Below are 21,367 nucleotides of genomic sequence, written 5' to 3'. Positions count from 1 at the left end.
ATGAGATCTTGGCACACACCTCGCCAACAATTATATTAACATTAGCTCTGAGTGCGCCTTCTTCAGCAGCAGCAGCAGCAGCAAAAAACTTACGCATTCAAATCGAAACAACAACTCGACCCAATTAAATTGTCTTCAAGACGACTCCAATGACTAAAAGAACGAAACAAACAAACACTCGACTGCTTGTGGCATTCACAAGTGATTTTTTCTGTTCCTGTCTAGAATTATTTCTTAGCTGTCGAATGTTGATTCCAATGACTTCATTGGAGCAAGCCAAAATTATTCTTAGACACACAACTCATTGACTCAGAACATAGATTTTCTCAAAAGACATAAGACAGAGCTGATGCATTAAAGTAACAATAGTTATTAATAATTAGTCAGAGATAGGGTTGGGCATCCAATCTTGAATCTCAGATCTTGACTGTTCGTCTAATAGAGCTCATATAAAGCAGACGAAGCATTTCCCCAAACAGCTAACTATAGGAAAATTAGAGAGGGATTCACTTATATGGGGAAGAACTTTTAATAACACGTTGGATAATCTGATTAATTAATTTACAAGATTTTTATTATTAACTTGAGTAAAATTGTGTGAAATTCAGTCGAAATACTCCAAAAATGATTTTGAAACCTAACTTTAAAGTAGAAACGATTTTAACTTTACATATTAAAACTAAATGATAATAAATAGAAATAACTAAGATTAATCACCAACTCTGCTTAATCTACAAAAATAATTATAGAATATTATATTCTTATCAAAATACTCGACAATTTAGAAGGTTGAATTTACCAGATGCTAATACTAATTTAAATCCAAACTATGCCCATACCTCCTAAAATATTTGCGAATCTGCTTGACAAGAGATTGCGTAAAAAACATTTGCTGTATACATTTTTGATTTGTTTTGTTTTTTAAATACAATAAAAACAAATTCATCATGTTCTGGCTGCATACTTTGTGAATCGAAACTTGAAGCAGTGCGACACAGCCTTGAGTGGGGCTAGCTGTTAGAGACACAAAAGCCCCTGCGTAATTCCCTCGTAATGCCGCTGGCGATGCCCCGCGCGACGCCCTCCCTGGCGGATCTGACATGAAGCTACTTGGCAATGCAGTTGACAGCCTCGCTTTGATTATTTTTGCGCATTTGCTGTGCTTTAATTCTCAACCAGTTTTGACATTGAATATTTGGAATTTCACTTTGTTTTGCCATCAATTTGTGATGTTGTTTTCGTCAGAGTTTTGTCAACACTTTGACAGGCCGAGGGGCTTAAGAGCCGCAGCAAATAGCTCGGGGTTTACTTAAGCACTATAGTTTCTCGGCCAGAGCCACATGTTGTCTGCGGAGCTCAGGTCTGAAGTGGCGAGCGCTTTAATCGTGTCGCGACTCATAATTCATTTCATTTCCTGAATACATTTGGCTGTCATTTTATGCGTTGGTTGATTTTGTTTCTGTTTTTCAACATTTTTTGCTATTAATTTCCCATTTTCCTCAGTTTTTTTCCATCTTGTGGCAATTTCCTTGTGAGATTTGGCGCAGCTGATAAGCAGCCACGTCTAGACTAGAGACTCTTTTTGCTGCGGCCCACAGAGAAACCTAGAGACAGACGTCGGCGATAAGCCGTAGCACTGCCGGGCCCTGCCCCCTAGGCCAGTGGCTGTCAAACTGTAACTCGTTAGCGAAAGTTTTGTCGATTGGGAAGCTGCGCAGGAAATTGCATTTATTTCGCTTGCCTTTGAGCTGACATTTACCAGGCCAGACAATAGACAGACAGACATGCCAATGGAGCAGCTATTAAATGCCAATGCACATTACACAATAAAACAATAAACAATGAACCCTGCCCGAAAATATTCGAAATGCAAAATGCAAAACAATTAGACGCCTACGTGACTTCGCAGCCGTCGAATAAACTCAGCTCGAAATGCCAGATTCGCCTTCGATTTTGGCAGGCCTTGAGTTGGTTTGACTATTGACAGCTCAGAATTAATTTGATCCATTTGCGCAGTTTTAGCCACGTCGCAGTTTGGCATGCACTGCGCCCCTCTATGCGATTCACACCATCTATGTATCTCTTTCTTTCTGCTTTGTTTTCTTTGCTTTGCCATCAATTTTAGTAGCTGCCCAAATGGCCATAGCTCAATCTATTGTTGCAGCTGTCACTTAATGCGCCAAAGTGCATGTCAAACTGTGAGCCACAAATTGTACCCAACCCTGTTGAAACTCTTTTTGATGCATCAATAATTTCTTTGTAATTTACAAGCTCTATTGTTCATATTATTTGCTAGTTTATCCAGTCTAGTAATTCATGAACTATTCACTCGTTCGTAAAAGAGTCGTATTAGGTATGATTTACTGAACGGCTATAGATCATATAGCACATGAGATATTGAATCAAATGAAATGTACATGAACGATTGATTAACTTCATGTGTTTTTGTGCAATTGAACTACATATTTTGCTGATCACCGAACAAGTTCATAACAATAAACAGCTCAATTGAACATATTCCAGTTTCTATTCCACACTCGCAAGGAAATAATACGAACTAGCTGCACGTTGCTCGCTTACAAACGACTAAATAAATTTTGATATTCAGATTTTCGGATTCGCTAACATCAATAACCAAAAACCACTTAAAGCGAATTCTAGGCTAAGCCTGAGAAAAGCCTATAGTATATTCCAAGTGTCATATAACATTATCAGCATGATTATATATTCTAAATGCCAAGTCTTCGGCCTCTCAGCACTTTGTCTTCCTTTAGAGGTACTGAATGAAGAATTTGCTTCAAGGTGCATATTGCACCAACCCTATATACTCTATTCCCACTACGAATGAGTATAATAAAATATTAGTTTTATTTATTTTTTAACTTTCATATAACTTGGATTTCTCCAACAGCTATCAAGGCCGCTCTATAAAGCACCGTCCGCTTTTTCTTTGCCTTGAGCCTAGCTCGTGGTTTAATCGCTTCCTGGTTCTGCTCGAGTGCAGCCCGCATATCGTTTGCTTTTCAGCTGCCAACTTTATGAGTTTCAGTTCTTTTTTTTTTCAATTTTTTTTATCAACCATTTGACACTTGGACTGGCAGAACAGGCACTTAAAATGTATCTATAAGTACGACTCTGTCGGCCGCTGTCTCTGTGTGAATGTGGATGCCATGTGGCGGCTGCTTTGCTGCGGCTGCACCGCAATTCCATGCCACATGCCCACCACTTGTTGTTGTTGCTGCTGTTGTTGCTGCTGCTGCTGCTGCTGCTGGTCATGCTGTTGTCAATTGGTTTGTTAGTTTGACTGCAGTCGTTGACACTTGAAAGGGAGCTTCAGTTCAGTGGGGTTCGAGTTCGCTTCGCTTCGGTTTCTAGTTCTGGCTCTTTCGCAACTTGCGGACTCTGCTGACAGACATGGCTCGAGTCATGTTGTTGTCGTTGTGCAATAGCAGCAGCAGCAATAACAACAGCAACATCAACATCAACATCAACATCAACAGCAGCAACAACCACAACAATAATGGCAATTGCAATAAATAACAATGTTCTAATGTCATCAACATAAGCTCAAGTCTATTGTCTGTGTGTCTCTTTCTATTGCTTTTCTCTCCAGCCAGCTCCTGTTGTTGCTGTTGTTTTTTAGCACTGCGTGAATTGGCTGTAATTGTTTTGATTGCAGTTCATTGCATGTTCTTCACACAGCGCGCTCTCGCTCTCTCGCTCTTGCTCTGTATCTCCCTCTCTCTCTTTCCCTTTCCTGCAGCATTCGCCTCTATCTGCCTCTCTTTAATAAAAAGCAATTTTAATTGTTGCTGCTGTTAAATACTTCAGCTTTGCCAATGCTGTAATTGTTCTACATTGATGGAGTTATTAAAAAAGAACTACTCAGACATCGTTAACTGCAGTGGTTCATAATTCAAAGACAGTTATTAAACTCGAGTTGAGAGATGCGATATGAACAGGAGAAACACGAGCCAAAGACAGTTTTCTCTTGCAATATAGATTTAATATACGATCTTGATCTGTGGGGTGGGCTGAATTACATTTCGATTTTAAATTATTTATTTTATATATAAAGGTAGATCTTATATGAGCGATCTACAGATATGTTTCTATTTATCTGAGATAAGTTTGTACCTTCAGTTAAATTTGCCTTTATCTTAAATAATCCAAATGAATTCAATTATTTTCAAAGGATTGCTATATGTTGCACTGGAAATTGGGCTTAATTTACTTTTGTTGTTGTTAAATTGAGACGAATATTTAGATTTACTTCTACATATTTATATCTCTTGATAGTTTTTCTTTGATGTCCTTCAATTAGAGAAAGATTTGTCTTTTTGTTCATCTGATTTTTAATAGAATATAGATTAAATATATATTCAATAAGATCAGCTGTACGTATTAAACGAAATTACTTACAACCATAGATATTTCTCTTTTCATAGAGAGAGACTTGTATATGTCTTTTATTTAATTGCCTTGAGTACAACTTATTTGGTTGACTCTTAACACATTCTTACAGTTTTGTTTCAAAAGAACTCAGTTTCACATCTAAAGGTTCATTTGTTAACTCGTTCATGTCAAACAGGCCATAAAGAGTAAACTTAAGACGTAGTAAAACCTGAGCTTTGGCAATACCTAGCGTGAGGCCTACTCCCAACTCTTGCCTAAATCCCTTGCTCAATAGTTCATTGCCTTAGTTTATTTCCTCGTTAAACAATTGACACTCACTTTGCCTTGAGACGCTCTTAGCACGCGCTTTTGGCCCTTTTCGTGTGTTGGCTCGAAATGCTTTCAGCATGCCATTCAAAACCTGACAACTCCTCGAATCTATTAGATACGCTCCATTGTTCAAGTACATACACACATACATACATATATATGTATGTATGTTTTTTATCTGCCCGTCAATCAAAAGCCGCTGGCATTCAGTCATGTGAAATGGATGCTAATTGGGCGTTAATGAAAAGCTTAAGCCGTAAAACTGAACCGAGAAAAATAAGAGTATTTAGCCGACTTCAGAGCTGAGCTGCACTTAGCCCATTATGTGGGCGTGGCAGCTGAAGCAGGTTCAATGCACGCAGCTTCGATGCGTGGCATCGATTAAGCATGATTGATGCAGCCTTAGTCTCTTCTATCGACCCCCAGCAATGAGACCCCCCAGGCGCAGTACAAACACATATGAAACGAACTGAACAGAAATAAAGTGAGCTTCGATTAATCAATGTGCCCCGAGTGAAAAACTAAATCGAAGACAAACATGAAAATCCAATGAAAACGAAAATCAGTGCCAACTCGAACAAGCCCAAAGTCCAATCGAGAGCTGAGCCCCACAATGTCCGCGGCTAGTGCCAGCAACCGCCCACCGACCTCGCCGCTCTCGACGCCCCTCTACGATGGCTACGCCACGATACGGGCCCGCGGGCTCAGCCGCTCCCGCTCCATACGCGCCGCAGAGGCCACCGAGGCGGCGGCCGCTGCTCAGCCGCACGAGCTGCAGCTGGAGCGCAAGCGCACCGTCTCGCTGAGGAGCAACTACAGTCGCAGCTCCTCGCTGAGCGGCAACGGGGCGGAGGAGATCTACGCGAGGGCCAAGCCTGTGCGCACGCCCATCATCGGAGACCTGGAGCCGATCTATGCGAGTGCCACAGCAACAGCAACTGCAGCAGCAGCGGCGGCAGCAGCAGCAACAACTGCAGCGGGTTTCCGGCCTCTCTCGGATGCCTCGAGCTCCTCGGGCGGCGGCTCCATGCCCTGCGACTACCAGAGCGTGAAGAAGAACTCGCGCTTCTCGCTCGACTCGCTGCAGAGCAGCGCCACGCCCAAGACGCCCGACTACAACACGGCAGGCGAGGAGGAGCACATCTTCCTCTACACGGCGCCGGCTAGCCCCAAGCGCCGGCTGGACAGTGGGCTGCGCAGCTCTTACGACAGCTCGGAGCGCGTCTGCTACTCGCCGCTGCCCAAGATCAGCTTCGACATGCAGGAGCGGGACAGCCGCCAGCAGCAGCAGCAGCGAGCCGCGCTGCGCCACAACTCTGTGAGCTCTGCGGGCAGCGCTCGGCTGAGGCCCATGACGCTGTCGCTGACTGAGGCGTCCAGCTGTGGCTCGCCCACGGGACTACCGCCGCCTGCGCCCGTGCGCCGCGAGAGCCTCTATGCCAAGCCAAAGATCTACGCCACGCCCACGCGGCCGCCCACCACGAAGCGACTGAACCTGTACGAGCTGCCCATCGTGACGCAGCGCAGCAGCAGCACCGACCACCTGCTGGAGCGCTCCTACACCAGCCAGAGCCTGGCCACCATCGACCAGGACGAGCTGCTGGTGGTGCCCACGGCCATGCCCATGCTGCCCAGCGCCGTGGACCGCCGCTACCACACGCTCGGCCACATGCGCGTGAAGAGCTTGGCGGCTGGCCTGCACCGCAGCATGGACACCCACGACATCAACTCCGGCTGGCCCGCGCATCCGGGCAGCCACAAGTCGGCGGGCAACATCTACGCCTCCGCCGATGCGGCTGTCAGCGATCTGAACCGCATGGCTCCCGAGTACATGGATCCGCTGGACTTCAAGATCGGCTGCCAGACGACGCTGCGCAGCCGGCCGCTGATACCCTGGTACGAGCTGGCCATACGGCGGGACTTTAAGCGGCAGTCCTGCCCGCCCATGGGCGCGTCTCTGACGTTGCCCACATCCCCGCAGCTGAACGATCAGGTGAATAAAACTATCGATCATTGCAATGGTTGATAAGAGTATACGAAAAGATATGCAGACACTGACGCCGACTGTTATCGATAGTATGATATTGAGTTGCTTATCGGTCGTACTCTCTTTCAGATTTATCGACTTGATATTTCTATTATGCCTGGCATACAAATACAAATACTTTTCTCTAGTAAATACTTTAATTGATAACTTACCCTTTTTCATTCATAGCTGCATTCAAAAGTATATATAATTTTTAAGTCTGAAGAGGTACAGGCATTACTCACATAGAGTTTGACTATAACAATGAACTATAACTGTCATCGATTAATTATTATCGCTTAATTTAAAGGAAGTGTATTTATTGCTCGTAGTAAAACTGTTATCGATCGATAATCATCGAAGATAAAATAATATGATGCATCGATAGGGCTGCTAGAAATTTCTTGACATTATTAAAAGTACTAGGTGAAACACTCAATTTCTATACTAGTAAAAATATACCTGTTTGTAGTCACATTTGCTTTTATGTATATATATTTGTCTCATATTTTATATGAAGTATTTCAGCTTTTGAAATGCAGCTTCAGGGGGAATTCGCATCTCTAGCGATTTACTGACTTATTCAATCATTCCATTGATACAATTGATACAGACACAAATATTTTCTATTCTATCACTCATTCGCTTTCGAAATCCATGAGGAACCTTTTGCCACTTGTGAGTGCATGAAATGTCTCATTGAGTTCATTGCATTAGCTTGCAAGATGCGTTGGCTCTCAAACCCGATTGTCAAAGTTATTTGTTCCATTCGAACAATGCCAGCTATGCATTGGCTGTGGATACTGCTGCAGCTAGCTGGCTGGCTGGCTGGCGAAGAGAAACGCAGTTGGCATCAACTTGGCCAACAGTTTGGCCATGTGGCCTGTTCCTTGTTCCTTCTTTTGCGAAATGCAGCAGGCATAGCTCGTCCGGCTTTGGCATTACGAATGCAGGCAGTGGCGCATAAGGTAAAGCAATGCGAGTGGCCAACGTCCACTTGTCCGGCTGTCCACTGTCCACTGTCCACACGTCCGTCCAGCTGTCTTGTCAGTTGCCGTTAGACGCGTTGCCCACTGATTGATTTAATAAAAGTTGCATGAGCCCCACTCACGCCGCGCGCTTCGTGCTGCCTGCCTTTGGGCGCGACGAGAGCGCACTTCAGCATATTAAATAAATGAGCCAAGACGCTGGCCATTTCCCTGGCAGACGAACAGTTTGGCCAGCACTGGGCTCTGCTGATTTTAATCCTGCATCCGCTCTGGCTCTGGCTCTGGCTCTGGCTCTGGCTCTGGCTCTGGCTCTGGCTCTGGCTCTTGCTCTGGCTCTGGCAGCAACTAACATCTGTTGGCCATGTCCAAATCTGTTGACCTGATTCGCAGAACACGCAATTGATATGTTGTCCAAGCTGAAATCAGCAGCAGCTGCCCCAGTCTCGCTTGCTGTCTCTTTCTAACACGCTGCGCAACACATGGGATATTTGAGCTTAGCCCAGAGTGGCAGCAGATATTTTTTTTTAAATCAAAGCTGATTCTAAAGAGTTGAATAACAAAGTGCATTTCGTCAGTTGATTGACCCATCCTCTGATAGCAATGTCCTATCCTTTTATTGCTCCACTGAGCATAATGGACAGTAAAGCCCTCACAGCTGCCGCTCCCTCTTCAATGGTTATTCATGAATTGACATATGAAAAATTTTTATTAATTAAGGTTCGAAGAAAATAGTAGTAAAATAGAAGCAAATAGTACAAATTTCAATCCTTTTCTTTCCTTTGTCAGCTTTTTTATAACTTATTTATATAGTATTGCAGTAGCTGAAAATGAATTGGGTTTTTATATAATGTTGAGCTACAGTCGCAACGATCATTATCGATTATATACCCCATTTTACCGATTATAATTGTGCTCAAAGTACAACAACAACAGCAACAATATCAATGTCTATCGCCAATTGCGGGTCCAATCAATGTCAACTTTCAAAGCAAATAAAGTTGCCAATAATATATATAGATATCTATATATATTTTATATACCTACTTTAGATTTTGCTGCATTTGATTTGGCGCGTTTTAATGCTGTTTTTTTAGGCTTAGCCAGTTTTTTGTAGAGATTTTCATGTTTATTTATGAGCGGCGCTCGACGAGGCTCAACAGCTGCCAATTTAGCTGGTAACTCGAGACGAGGCGAGACGAGCCGAGTCTTCGGCTTTGGCTTAAATGAAAAGTGAAATTGGTAGCTTGATAGCCTGGCCAGATTGCCGGCGGTCGTGTGAAGCCATCACGTCCAGAGCAGCCTGACTGCAGCCACAGTTTGAGCTGCACTGTGCCACACACACGCCCGGGCAGAGATCAGATCAGTTCAGCAGTTCAATTGGCTCAAGTTGAAGGTCACGCGTTGATTGCTGCTAATTGATAGAAGGAAATTAACATATTTGGCAATTATTAGCAGCCTGCCGTCTGCCAACATCAAAGTTGAATCCTACAGCTGATTTATGCGATTTTGATTGATCGATTGATGGGTCACAATGGGTTAATCATTCATATTACTCATAGGCACCATTTGCGCCATCAATTTATTAAATATCTCACTTAAATGTAGATGGCCCTTAGGTGATAGCGCGTGCAGGAGAAATAGGTATAAGAATGTCGAATGTCGAATGTCGAGTGATGTAAATATATGACAAACAAAGAGCACGATGATGGGAGATTCATCTGCGCATGTCTAAAATGTTTGGGAATAAACATATATGTATTTTTGTAATAATTTTTATTAATATAATATATTATATACAATCTTGATAATATATATTTTATGGTATTAATGACCCAAAAGACAAGTTGGTAAAAAATTAAATTTAACGTAGGAAATAATTTTAAACATATTCGTGTTATACATCTAAATTCAGTTTCTCAAATCGTTTCGCAAAATACAAAATAAATAAAAATAAATGAATTAATTAATTTTTTACCTTCAAAAGAAATAGGAAGAATGTAAAATGATATAGAATTAACATTTTTAAAACATTTATTTTAATGTTATTTAATTATTTATTGTATTTTATTATTTTTATTTATTTTTTTAAATTTATTTATTTATTTATTCTTTTTTTTTTTTTTTTGAGATTAAAGCTCAAGCCCATTAAGGTTATCTCAGATAAAAACAAAAAAATAATTAGATGTTTAGATTGTATAGAAAGAGAATTAATAACAATCTGTATTAATCTCTCTTGGGATAGCAGGGAGTTTTTTAATCCTCCAAGTTGCATATGAACTCAGCCAAATACAACTTGTGTGAGTACAAGTAACAAAATGCACTCAATTATAACTAAAACATCTATTTTAGCAAATATAATTAAGAGGTTCACCTTGAAGCGGATGCATAAGGCTAGCTGTAAAATGGCAGTAAAGCTGCCAGCCAACTGTCGAGCTCTGCCAGCGGCTCTTCCTTCTCAGGCTGATTAGTGCTCCGGTTGCTCGAATCGTATCGCAGAAATAACAGCATGCATAATTAATAAACAGAACTTTGAGCAACAAATTGGCAGATTTATAGCGAAGCTCCTCGCTCGGCTTAAGTAACTCGTTAGTTTATCTCTCTCGTTATCTCTTGACATCGCTTATTAAAGCAAACGCTTGATCAGCGAGATGGGGAGATTGTGGACAGCCTGTCTGCACATGCAAGGTGAATATGTATACATACAGATATAGCTGTATATGTCTTTATGTATATGTCATTTGTATCTCTTGGATAGTCGTTATAATTGCCACAAAGCAACCCGCTGAGCGCTGAGCACTCGGTGATTGACGTACTGACTGACTGACTGAATGACTTATTGCCTGAAAGTCTCTCTCTCTCTCTCTCTCTCTCTCTATCTCTCTTTCTTAGCCCATAGATTCGGCGGCTTGTTTTTGTCAAAGGCAACATGACAGCAACACCTGATCTATGCGCTGTTTTTTCGTTCGGTATCTGTATTCTGGTATTTGGCTATCTGAACATGGTTTCTGAATTCTTTGCTTTGGCGCAGTGGCAGCCTTTTAATTTATGACAAATGCAATTTGTATCTGCTTAATTCATAAATATTTATTTCGAACAGCAGCCCGAACGGGGCCACGTGAGCCGCCGTTGCAGCTCACAGGTGTCTTAGCTTATTTACTTTTCGCTTTTTGTTTTTGGACGAAAACCTGTTTGCAGAGCAGCTGAAACTCGTTTCGTCTGAGCTGCTAATAGAGACAAAGGTCCGACTCGACTCTGGGACAGACAGCGCGCCTGATGAAGCTGTTCGGGCTGCGCTGCTCAGGCCACAGGACGAGCTCGCTTTGGCGGCCTCCCCAAGGAAATCAGCGCAAGCGAAAGCAAACTCAGGCAGACGGACAAGCAGAACAACAAGAGCCCGAATCAAAACAGAAAACAAACAACAATGGACAAACAGAAGACACCGAATGAGCTCCGCCTCCTGCTCGGTGCCCTCTGCTAAGCAGATGAATAAAGTTTTATTCGATACGAGAAACGACGTAAAAAACTACGCATTGAAAACTGGTGGCGGGGCGCAGTTCAGTGGAGTGTTCTCTGAGGTTTCAGTATGTTCATTTTAAAGCACACACACACAGACATATACACACTCACACAGAGACCTACACACGTCTTGCTGTAATCCTGAACGTGTGTCTTTTGTGGCTTCCGGTCTTGAAATCGAATAATCAATAAAGCAGAGACAAAAGCAGAGAGAAAACTGAAGAAATCTGAACAACGCGCTCTTCAATGGACATTGATCGTGTCACAGAAAAACAGACGAGTCATGCCAGAGGGCTAGTGGGGGGAAAAGGGCAAAGAGTTGTACAAGAGGAAAATATGAGGGGGAAAAACTGAAGAGTTTGTATATTAATGAATGGAGGGGTCTTCGAGTCGAGTGCAGGTATTAGGGGCTAAATTGAGCATTTTACGATGCAGCGGAATATAGAATATAAATGGGAACATTTCTGTTTCGGGTGCCTCTGCATGCAAAACTCACTTCAAAGTTAATGAAATACAATATGAGAGCCTCTCGAATTCGATTTTGTAGTCAATTGCATGAAGCACTTATCGGAGCGCTTCGACGGAAAACACTTTAGGAATTCCAGGGCTATGGAATTTCCAGTCTCTGTTATCCTATTAATTGTCCATTAGCACATCTAATCTATGATGCAAGACCAATCCCCAAATGGCCATAAATTATGCATATTGAATGTCTAAATAACATGAAATGCAGCATTAACTCACAATCGCCTCTCCTCTGCTTTATCTTTATCTTTACAGGTAAGTCTCGAGACCAGCATCGATTTAAGCCACACTTGGGGGTATCGTAAGTAGTTGTTGTTGGGCATTAGCCAAATGGCAAATTTATCTAATGCCAAGCGAGCCACGAAATTGCTAAAATGAGGAATGAGAAATCAGAATGGAGAGTGGAGAGTGGAGAATCGAAGAGAACTGCACAGCAGAAGCCTTGTGCAAATAATGGACTCTGCAATCTTTGTCTTTCACCAGCCAACCTCTGTTCGGCTCGAGATCAAAGACAGAGCCAGAGATTGCCTCTGCGACTGCGACTGCGACTGCGACTGTGGTCCAGCTTGGTGTCTGTGGTGCCGTTTCTCTCACTTTGAGCATAATCCAACTGCAACTCCAACTGCGACTCCGACTTCAGCTGCCCCGCAGCGGACAAGATCTTAATGATGATTTGCTATTTCTGCCCGCTCTCTGTGGCTAAAGGCTTCGATTCGCCGAGCTCGTCCAAGTGGAAGCGATGCGCATGTCGCCTCAGCATCGACCACAGACGGCAGCTCAGTCGTAAACAATCGCGTTGGATTAGTTTGTTAATCAGTTTATTATGTGGCGGCAACTGTGTTGTGATCAGCTTTTGAGTTGGCCATGCCCAGCACACAGACAGAGGGACAGAGGGACAGAGGGGCACGCAGGCAGGCAGGACAACTCAGCCAAAGGCAAACAGTTTCCGAGGCGTTGCCCAAATGCAAAATAAATGAAGTCGAGCGGCAAATGGCAAAGCGAATCAATGAGAAATTCACAAATTGAGATATGGGCATCACACAATTTACATGTCTGCAAATCAAAAGTGCATGAAATATTAATTAAAAGCCAGCTCAGAATTATTATATCGCTCCGAAGCAGATTCTGAAAAATTGACGACGCGAAGATAGCAGCAGATTAACAGATAAATTTAACATCATTTTCTTATTTGTTTAATGCCAATATAGAGGTATATTTTGATACCAGCATTTTATATTAGACCCTAAAGTCCTTGAAAATCGCAAGAGCTTTGCAAATATTGATATGAAGCCAGAAGCAGGCGGAATAGATCCCTTAGGGTATAAATATTCAGCATCAGGACGTTGAGTTGAGTCGAAAGAGCCAAGTCCGTCTGTCCATCCAACTCGAAAACCACAGAAGCTAGAACCTTGAAATTTGGCATACCTATGTATAATATTGTACTCTATATGAGTCTATAATTTGTTTTCAAAACCATTCCATTTGCCTTTTATAGATAATAATCTGTAGCTTTATTTTATGCAAAATATGTGAAGATAAATTTATTCAAGGGATTCCTCTAAGACTTAGTATACTTTGCCCTAATCGGACAGCTCCCTCAAAAGCACTTCAATTCGTTTAAGCCACCCTCGTTTAGAATTCTGAGTTCTGTCGATCGTTTAGTACACTTAAAACACCTTTCGTTCGCTATATGCAGTGCTAAGATCCCAAAGTCTAAATAGACGTCAGTTAAGGCCCCGCAAATATCTTATCTAATCTAATGCAGTTGCGACACGATAATTATTGCGATACAAGTACATATATATAATAAATACATATGTATAGATTAACTGCCTGCACTTATCTAACGCAACGCGCTAAAATTTAAGTGCACCCATAAAAAATACCACATATAAATTTACGAACGTTTCTCTTAGACTCGAGTCTAAGAGTTTTCCAATTTTCCAATTTTCTACTTGTAATTCACTACAGCTATCAATCATATAAGATGTCTTTATCTTTGACGCAAGGTCAAACTGATTAGACCCCCTGTGAATAGGGAAAGAGTTTGGCTTGAGCCGATGACCTTCATTCGTCATTAATTATGAAAGCTTTTGCAGTAAAACTTTCACTTGGCGAATTTCCAGAGCCACGCCCCATGCATAATACAAGCGAAAAGCGGAAAACTGTTATAGTTCTTGGGCAAACAAATGTCAAGTGTAGTTGCAGTTGCAGTTGCTGTTAATGTTGCTGCTGCTGCTGCAATTGTTGTTGTTGCTGCTGCTGCTTCCACCAGGCATAAATCATTTGAAAAGGTCAGAGTGCACACGCCTACGTGGCGTGTTGCTGTCAGTGAGGCACAACACATGCTCGCCGGATGTCTGCAGCAATTGTCAAGTGGTTGTCGCTGCTGGCTGCTAGCAACATGAACATGATTTATGCACGCCAGCAACACCAAACAGTTGCTGCTGCTGGCGACCCACTTAAGCAGCTACACTAACTATGCGGCTTATCACAAGTCGCCTGCTATCTATGGCTGATACGAAGGCTATCAGCAGCGGCGACTTGTCGCAGTTAGCTAGCTGCAAACTTGCTGACCAAAAAGAGAAAAGATAGAGAGAGAAGGAGAGAGAGAGAGACAGAGAAAGAACAAAGTTGACAAGTTGTTGTTGTCGTTGCTGTTGTTGCTGTTGCCATTGAACTTGAACTTTGTGTTGTGCTGTCTGCAAATTGCAAGCAATGAATTAAGCATTGCAGCAACAGCAACTTTACCAACAACAACAACCGCAACTCCCTCGCCAGCAACTTGCACAGCCAAATTAAAGTTGGCAACAATTGTTTGTTGTTGTTGTTGTTGTTGTTGCTGTTGCCTTTGTTGAACTTGTTTAGCATATGGAGTTCTGCACAACTGACTTTCCATATGCCTTCGTTCTCTCTCTCTCTCTCTCTCTCTTTCTATTCCACTTTCTATCTGTCTCTCTCGGTCACCCTCTCCCTTTTTGGCTAACATTGCCCGTCGAGGCGTAACGCGTTTCTTTACGCTTCGTTGCCATCGTTGTGCTAATGAAGTGCTACAACAACAACAACAACGACTGCAGCTGCAGCTACAACTGAAAGTGCAACTACAACTGCAACATTAGCAACAAACAACAATCGCAGCATTGCAGACAAAAACCACACAGTTTGAGAGCAACTTCATATATATAGTTGAGCAGCAACAGTTGCTGAAAGAAGTCTCTCTTTGTAGTTGTTGTTGCTGCTGCTGCTGTTGCTGCTGTTGTTATTGTTGCTGTTCGGCTCAATTTGATGCCCTTCCGGTTGTAGTTTTTCATTGTCAATTGCGAACGTTTCTCTTGTTCCACAAATTATTTATAATTTTTCTGATTGCTTTCAACTTTCTTAGAGTGGCCAGTGAGTCGACAAGGTTGCCAGATCGTTGTACTTATGAAGTCGCCCTTAACCCGCCCCCTGAATTTTAAACTCTCTTCCCCCTTTCACTGCACCATATAGCTGGCATAATACTGAATAATAATACTGAAAATAATTAGTATGCGTGCCATTTCGTGGTGGAAAAGGCAGATCCTGCTCCTAGCAGTAATGTTGCCAGACTAATTAAATTATGCTTTACGCTCAGCGATAAACGTGCTGCCACACTCCAGCCCCACATAACAATCAACAGCTCGGAATTAAAGAGCCACGTACTCGACTCTAAACAGCATCCTAGATAACCCTTCCATGAGCTCAGCATCCCCAGCTCCCACCTCAAAAACTTTGCACATTTATTCAGCCGACTCACGTATGCGGGCGAAACATAAAAATTGATTACGGTGCGTATGCGTAATGCCACCAAGGGCACGCAACAATGCCCCACAGGCCGCAAGCGAGATGCCTAACGGGATATATCACAGCTCTATAAGAGCACATATACCTCAATATGAATATCTGGCTATGCGAGTGAAGCTCTCCACACTCCAATAGAATTTTATGGCATTTTATTCTACAATAGCTGGCGATTCGTGCCGAATTTCGCTTTGTGCTTTGTGCAAAAGCAATTAAAGTGAATTATCAAACAGTTTATAGAAATGGATCGATAGCTGCGCAGGGGAGAGTCCGGGGCAGAGTAAACAGCAATAAAAACTATTAAAAATGAGCTCAGCTCGAGCTGTTTAGGCGCCGTCCTTGAACTCTGTAAACAAGTTGAGCTCGAGAAGTGGCCCAGAGCTCAGTTGGCTGTGGCTTGGCTTTGGCTTTAGCTTTAGCTTTTCATTAACTGATTTATATTATATAAGAAGCTTTTTTGCGCTGTGCTTGAGCGTGTCGACTCGCCTCAATTTGCATAAGCGACACGCAAATTAAAATGTGAAACGTGTTAGATGCTTATCAATAAACGAAACATGGGCACGTAGTCGAAAGGGCAGGAGGGGGGCGATGCGATACAGAAGTCGCTTTCGGTTAATAACTAACTGCGATAGCGTTTAGTCAGCTTTACTTGCGTTTCAGCGTCTTCCGATTTGCTCACAGATTCAATTAATGAAGCGGGGCGTAGCTCTATACAGATAGTTGAAAAGTTGGCTCCGACTCGATGATATCATGCAAGCAGCGTGGATTATGAATTTCCTATGAATTAACCACATGCCAATGCTAATGTTAGTCAATTAACAGCCAGCTAAATTTATGCGAGAGAGCAGCTGGAAAAGATCTACGAACCTCATCACAAATTGTTATTAACTTCCTAGGAAGCTATCCCTAGCTGTTTTGTTTTTATCGGAAAATCTATATAAAGAAGAACTGAAACTTGTTCAACTTGCTGTCAAATTAAACGGATCAAGCCTAAGCTAAGCTAACGCAGTTTAAGCCATTCAAATGCCTCTCATTTGTTTGCCTTTGTCTGGGTGAAACTTTCTTTTGTATGCGTTTCATAAATAATGTCTCCGTGCTCCAGCGACAATCGAAGCTAATGCATAAAGACATTTAACTTGTTTCCCTAACTCAATTACTTAATAAGTCGAAGGCTGCAGATGCAACCGGCTGTCATTAGTTGGCTTCATTATGCATTGCCCTCAGCTCATCCATTCAATGATTCATTTGCTCGCTCCCTCAGTAGCTATTGATGCCACTCCAGCATTAGCTGCTGCTGCCTCCTCCTGCTGTCTCCTCCCCCTGCTCCTGCTGTCTCTTTTTGCTCTTTTCTCCCTTTTATCGTCTACCCTTCGACGGCAAATCGCAATTACAACTTCCGCGCTGAGTCATTTTATACAAACACTTTATACTCTGCTTAGAGTGTGCAGAACGGGAATATCAGTTTATCAGCTGATTTGACAGACATCAATATAATATAAGATATACCACAGTTAAAACTTATCTTAAATTGCAAAGCACTGACTAACTTCAAGTATATTTTACAACTTTGCTCTGATTCTCTAGAGACAGAGAGAGAGAGAGAGAGAGAGAGAGGGAAGTAAGCAGTCAGTTTTTCGTTTACTAATTTCTGACTTGCTTTTGCAGCACTATTAGAGCTCATTAGGTTGATGTCGTTAAGGTCTCATTGCTGCGCAGCTCTCCTCACTCTTCACTCTTCCCTCTGCCTTCTGCACTCTGCACTTCTCTAAGCTTCTCTCTGCTTGAATTAATGTGCTCAAAGCTGTTGCTGCATTTCGCTGACAAAGTGACCTCGCCGCCAACGCCGAGAGCCGTGAAGAGCGCCTCGGTCACGTCGCATCATAAAAAATATTTCATGAACTGGTGGCCAGGCAACAAAGCAGCCAGCTGAGTGAAGTACGAGCTGAGGAGCTAAGGAGTTGGCGAGCTGAGGAGCTGAGGAGCTGGGCATTGCTTCTAATGCTAGTTTATGACACAGGTGTCTGTGGAGAGGTTCAGCGGGGGTGGGCTGTGAAGGCGGCGAAGGAAAGAAGTTTTGAAAGAAGTTTTTAAAGCTGCGCTTAGAGGCTCAGACACCAGGAGTCATGACTCATGAGTCATCTCTGTCCTCAGACAGCAGTTGTTGCTATTGTTGCTGTTGTTGGTGTTGCTGCTGTGGCTGTTGCTATTGCTGTTGCTGGGGCTCTTGTTGCTGCGAAGCCACTTGCATATCAATCAGGGCTTAAAATGCGATGCACGATTGTGACGTGCGGGCTGCATAGCTGCGGTGCGGTGCGGTGCAAAGGGACCTGGGACGGGGCACTCAATTGCGATGATGAATTATCGATGCAACAAGCACTCAATGTCCCGCAAGCCCAACTACCAGCCCAGCCACTTGCCACACGGCCAAACAAATTTTGGCTACAAGTTAACTGAACTTTGGCAATAAATATAATTTGTGCAGTCTTTGTCTGAGTCGTCTGAGTCGCCCAATAATGTGGCAGATGGCCTGAGTCTAATAATATAAATATATTGTTACTATAAATTGCAAGCAATCATTGTCTCCATTCTCTATTCTCTACCGCTGCCTGAGCAGTTGAGTGAGTGGTAAAAGCATCGCCATTCGAGTCATTCACGATTGGAGCTCAACTTCAGTTTATATCAAATCCAAGGCGAATGCGATGAACTTTATGTGTTGAACGTAAAAAGTAATCAAATCAATGATCATCAGACACTTAAGAGTCCAGCTCTGTCTAATTCGCAGATGTTTTGCTAATGCTTTCAACTAATGCTTTCAACTATAACCAGTTGCACATTGCGCGATTAACGCAAAGTCAACTCAAATCTGACGACTCGCAGCTGTATTAATCATTCAATAATTATTAATTTGTTAAATGAACTACATAATTTGTTAACGAACTAAATTATTCTACCTTATATAAGAGTGATGTGCCCTGGTCTAAGCTAAAAGCCTGCTCTGCTCTGGCTATAAAATGATAGTAATTATACTTGTAAATATATGATAATATTATTGTAAATATTAATATCATATTAAATCACATATTATATCATCCAGTTATGTAATATTAGAGTTGAATACTGACAACAGAATTTATTGAGTAATTCAAGATTTTCAAATCGATTTAAAACGATTAACAGATTTTAACTTTATTAACTTTATTGCCTTAAGAATACATGAAGTTCAGGGTTTGATGAAGATGATGAAAACAGTTGGGCCTTTTTCTTTTCATTTAATAATTAATTCATTTATTTATATATTCTTTATGCATTCATTAATTTATTTATTATACTAATTTAATGATTGAAATAATAATAATTTGATTGAATTTTTTTTACTGGAAATGGAAAGTCAGTTAGATTTCCATAAAAGACTCTCTCCATGTGAGAATTAAAATCGTTTGAACTGCATTTTATATATCTCAATGAACATATCCATGTATTTTAATTACAAATATTATAGTTATGTGGACATGTTTGAATACCATTTGTCCATTCAAGAACTTCATAATGATATGATTGATTACTAATTGATTTTCCAAAAAAGTTATTTCCGTGGGATTTCTCATCGAGGCTGAAGTGGAGTATTTTCTATTTTACTATATATTTGTCTATTCAGTAATTAAAAAATAAAAATATAAATTAACTAATTGTAAGCAATTGAGAACCTAAATTGAATGTATTCCTTCTCTCCTGTGTTCCCCAGGCCCATGTGGTGTCTGCGTTCGAGCAGTCGCTCACGAACATGACGAATCGGCTGCAGCAGCTGACGGCTACGGCGGAGCGCAAGGACGGGGAGCTGACGGATATGCGGCAGACGATTGAGCTGCTGCGCAAGCAGTCCATTCAGGCGGGCCTGACCACGGCGCACATGCAGAGCATGGGCGTCCAGACCCAGGGCCAGACCCAGAACGAGCTGATGCTGCAGCAGAAGCCGCCGCCAGTGCCCGCAGCGAATAGCCGCGGAGGCAATGCGAATGCAAATGCAAATGGAACTAGCAATGGCAATGGCAATGGCAATGGCTTAGGATTGGGATCGGGATTGGGCATGCAGCGACAGCACAGCACCGACTCGATGTGCTCGCTGAACTCCATCAGCTCGGGCTGCTCGGCGGCGCAGGACAAGAACAAGGCCAACAAGAAGAAGGGCTGGCTGCGCAGCAGCTTCACCAAGGCCTTCTCCCGCAACGCCAAGATCTCGAAGACGAGTCGCCATGTGGGCCAGCACCATCAGCAACAGCAACAGCAGCACGAGCACGGCTCCGGCAAGGCATCAGTGCTCAATGGGCACGGACACGGACATGGCCATGGGCATGGGGAGCCTTTGGGCTTGGCGGCCTTGGCCACGCAGCCGGCGCCGCCGCTGCCCGTGGCGAATGCATCCAGCAAGCAGAGCAGCCCGGCCAAGACGGTGACCCTGATCGACAATGCGAAGCCCATCGACGCCATCGACGGGGAGGATCACCACGTGGTGGAAGACCTGAAGAAGCAGCTGCGCGAGAAGGACCTGGTGCTGACCGACATACGGCTCGAGGCGCTCAGCTCGGCCTCGCAGCTGGAGAGCCTGAAGGACATGATGAATAAGATGCGCGCCGAAATGATGTCGCTCAAGCAGAACAACGAGCGGCTCCAGAAGCTGGTCACCAGTCGCTCCCTCGCCGGCTCCGAGGCCAGCCTCGGCCAGGCAATCAGCCCGAACGGCTCGCTCGGAGGCGGTGCCGGCGGCTCGGATGCTTCGCGACGCTACTCGCTGGCCGATGGCAATGCGCGGCCTCCCATGGAGCTGCCGCCCCGTCTGACCGAGGAACTGGAGGAGGAGTGCATGCCCCCGGCTCCGGCGCCAGAGCCACCACCACCGCCAGCGCCCTGCGCCCCGAACGGCGCAGCGCCGCTGAGTCCGAATACTCACATCGACTTGACTCCGCCGCCGCCAGCGCTGGAAGCTGGTCAGCTGAGCAGCCCGGTGCACATGGCCAGCTGTGGCGCCGTGGAGGAGCTGCCCGATGTGTGCGACGGCAAGAAGATAGCCATCGCCTGCTACCTGGGCCAGCCCGAGTCCTTCGCCAAGTACTGCGAGGAGATGCTGGAGCTGGACGACTTCTATGCCAACGGCGCCATCATTGCCAGCCACGAGGCGGAGCAGGCCCAGGGCCAGGCGCAGGGGCTGGGGCCGGGGCCGGGGCAGGTGCAGCAGGGCGAGCGCCAGGGCAATGAGTTCGTCATCGCCTGCACCTACATCTCGGGCAAGACGACCTGGCAGAACCTGGACTACATAGTGCGCAAGACCTTCAAGGATTACGTGGCTCGCATCGATCCCGGCACCAACCTGGGCCTCAACACGGACTCCATTACATCGTACCACCTGGGCGAGGCGAAGCGCGGCCCCGAGATGGGCTTCCCGGAGCTGCTGCCCTGCGGCTACATCGTGGGCAACGTGAAGACGCTCTACATCTGCTTGCAGGGCGTCGGCAGCTTGGCCTTCGACAGCCTCATTCCACGCAGCATCGTGCATCGCTACATTAGTCTGCTCACCGAGCACCGGCGTCTCATCCTGTGCGGCCCCAGCGGCACGGGCAAGTCCTATCTGGCGCGACGCCTGGCCGAGTTCCTGGTGGCACGGGCTGGCCGCGGCAATCCCTCAGAGGCCATTGCCACGTTCAAGTGAGTAGTCCTCTCTCTTTTAATTCTCTGCATAACACACGCTAAACAAACTCTCTCCCTCTCTCTCTCT

The 21,367-nt window shown here is 44.0% G+C and overlaps 1 protein-coding gene across 12 annotated transcripts in view; it reads left to right on the top strand.

The window, feature by feature from the left end:
* sick (sickie) overlaps positions 1–21,367 on the top strand; it is a 328,412-nt gene that overhangs the window by 304,769 nt on the left and 2,276 nt on the right. For 11 of the 12 annotated variants that reach the window (XM_018002841.2, XM_018002837.2, XM_089463438.1 and 8 more), the window contains one exon: positions 19,343–21,297. In XM_018002841.2, coding sequence (XP_017858330.1) covers positions 19,343–21,297 — 1,955 coding nt within the window. Of the gene's footprint in view, positions 1–5,151; positions 6,719–19,342; positions 21,298–21,367 lie in introns of all 12 variants that reach the window. The other variant, XM_018002839.2, reaches the window with a different exon arrangement.

Source organism: Drosophila arizonae, chromosome 3 (genome assembly GCF_054131065.1).
Source record: "Drosophila arizonae isolate 15081-1271.41 chromosome 3, UAZ_ARI_1.0, whole genome shotgun sequence".
Lineage (NCBI taxonomy): Eukaryota > Metazoa > Arthropoda > Insecta > Diptera > Drosophilidae > Drosophila > Drosophila arizonae.
The sequence above is the reverse complement of the archived record's forward strand: the minus strand, read 5'-3'. Positions and strand labels throughout refer to the sequence as shown.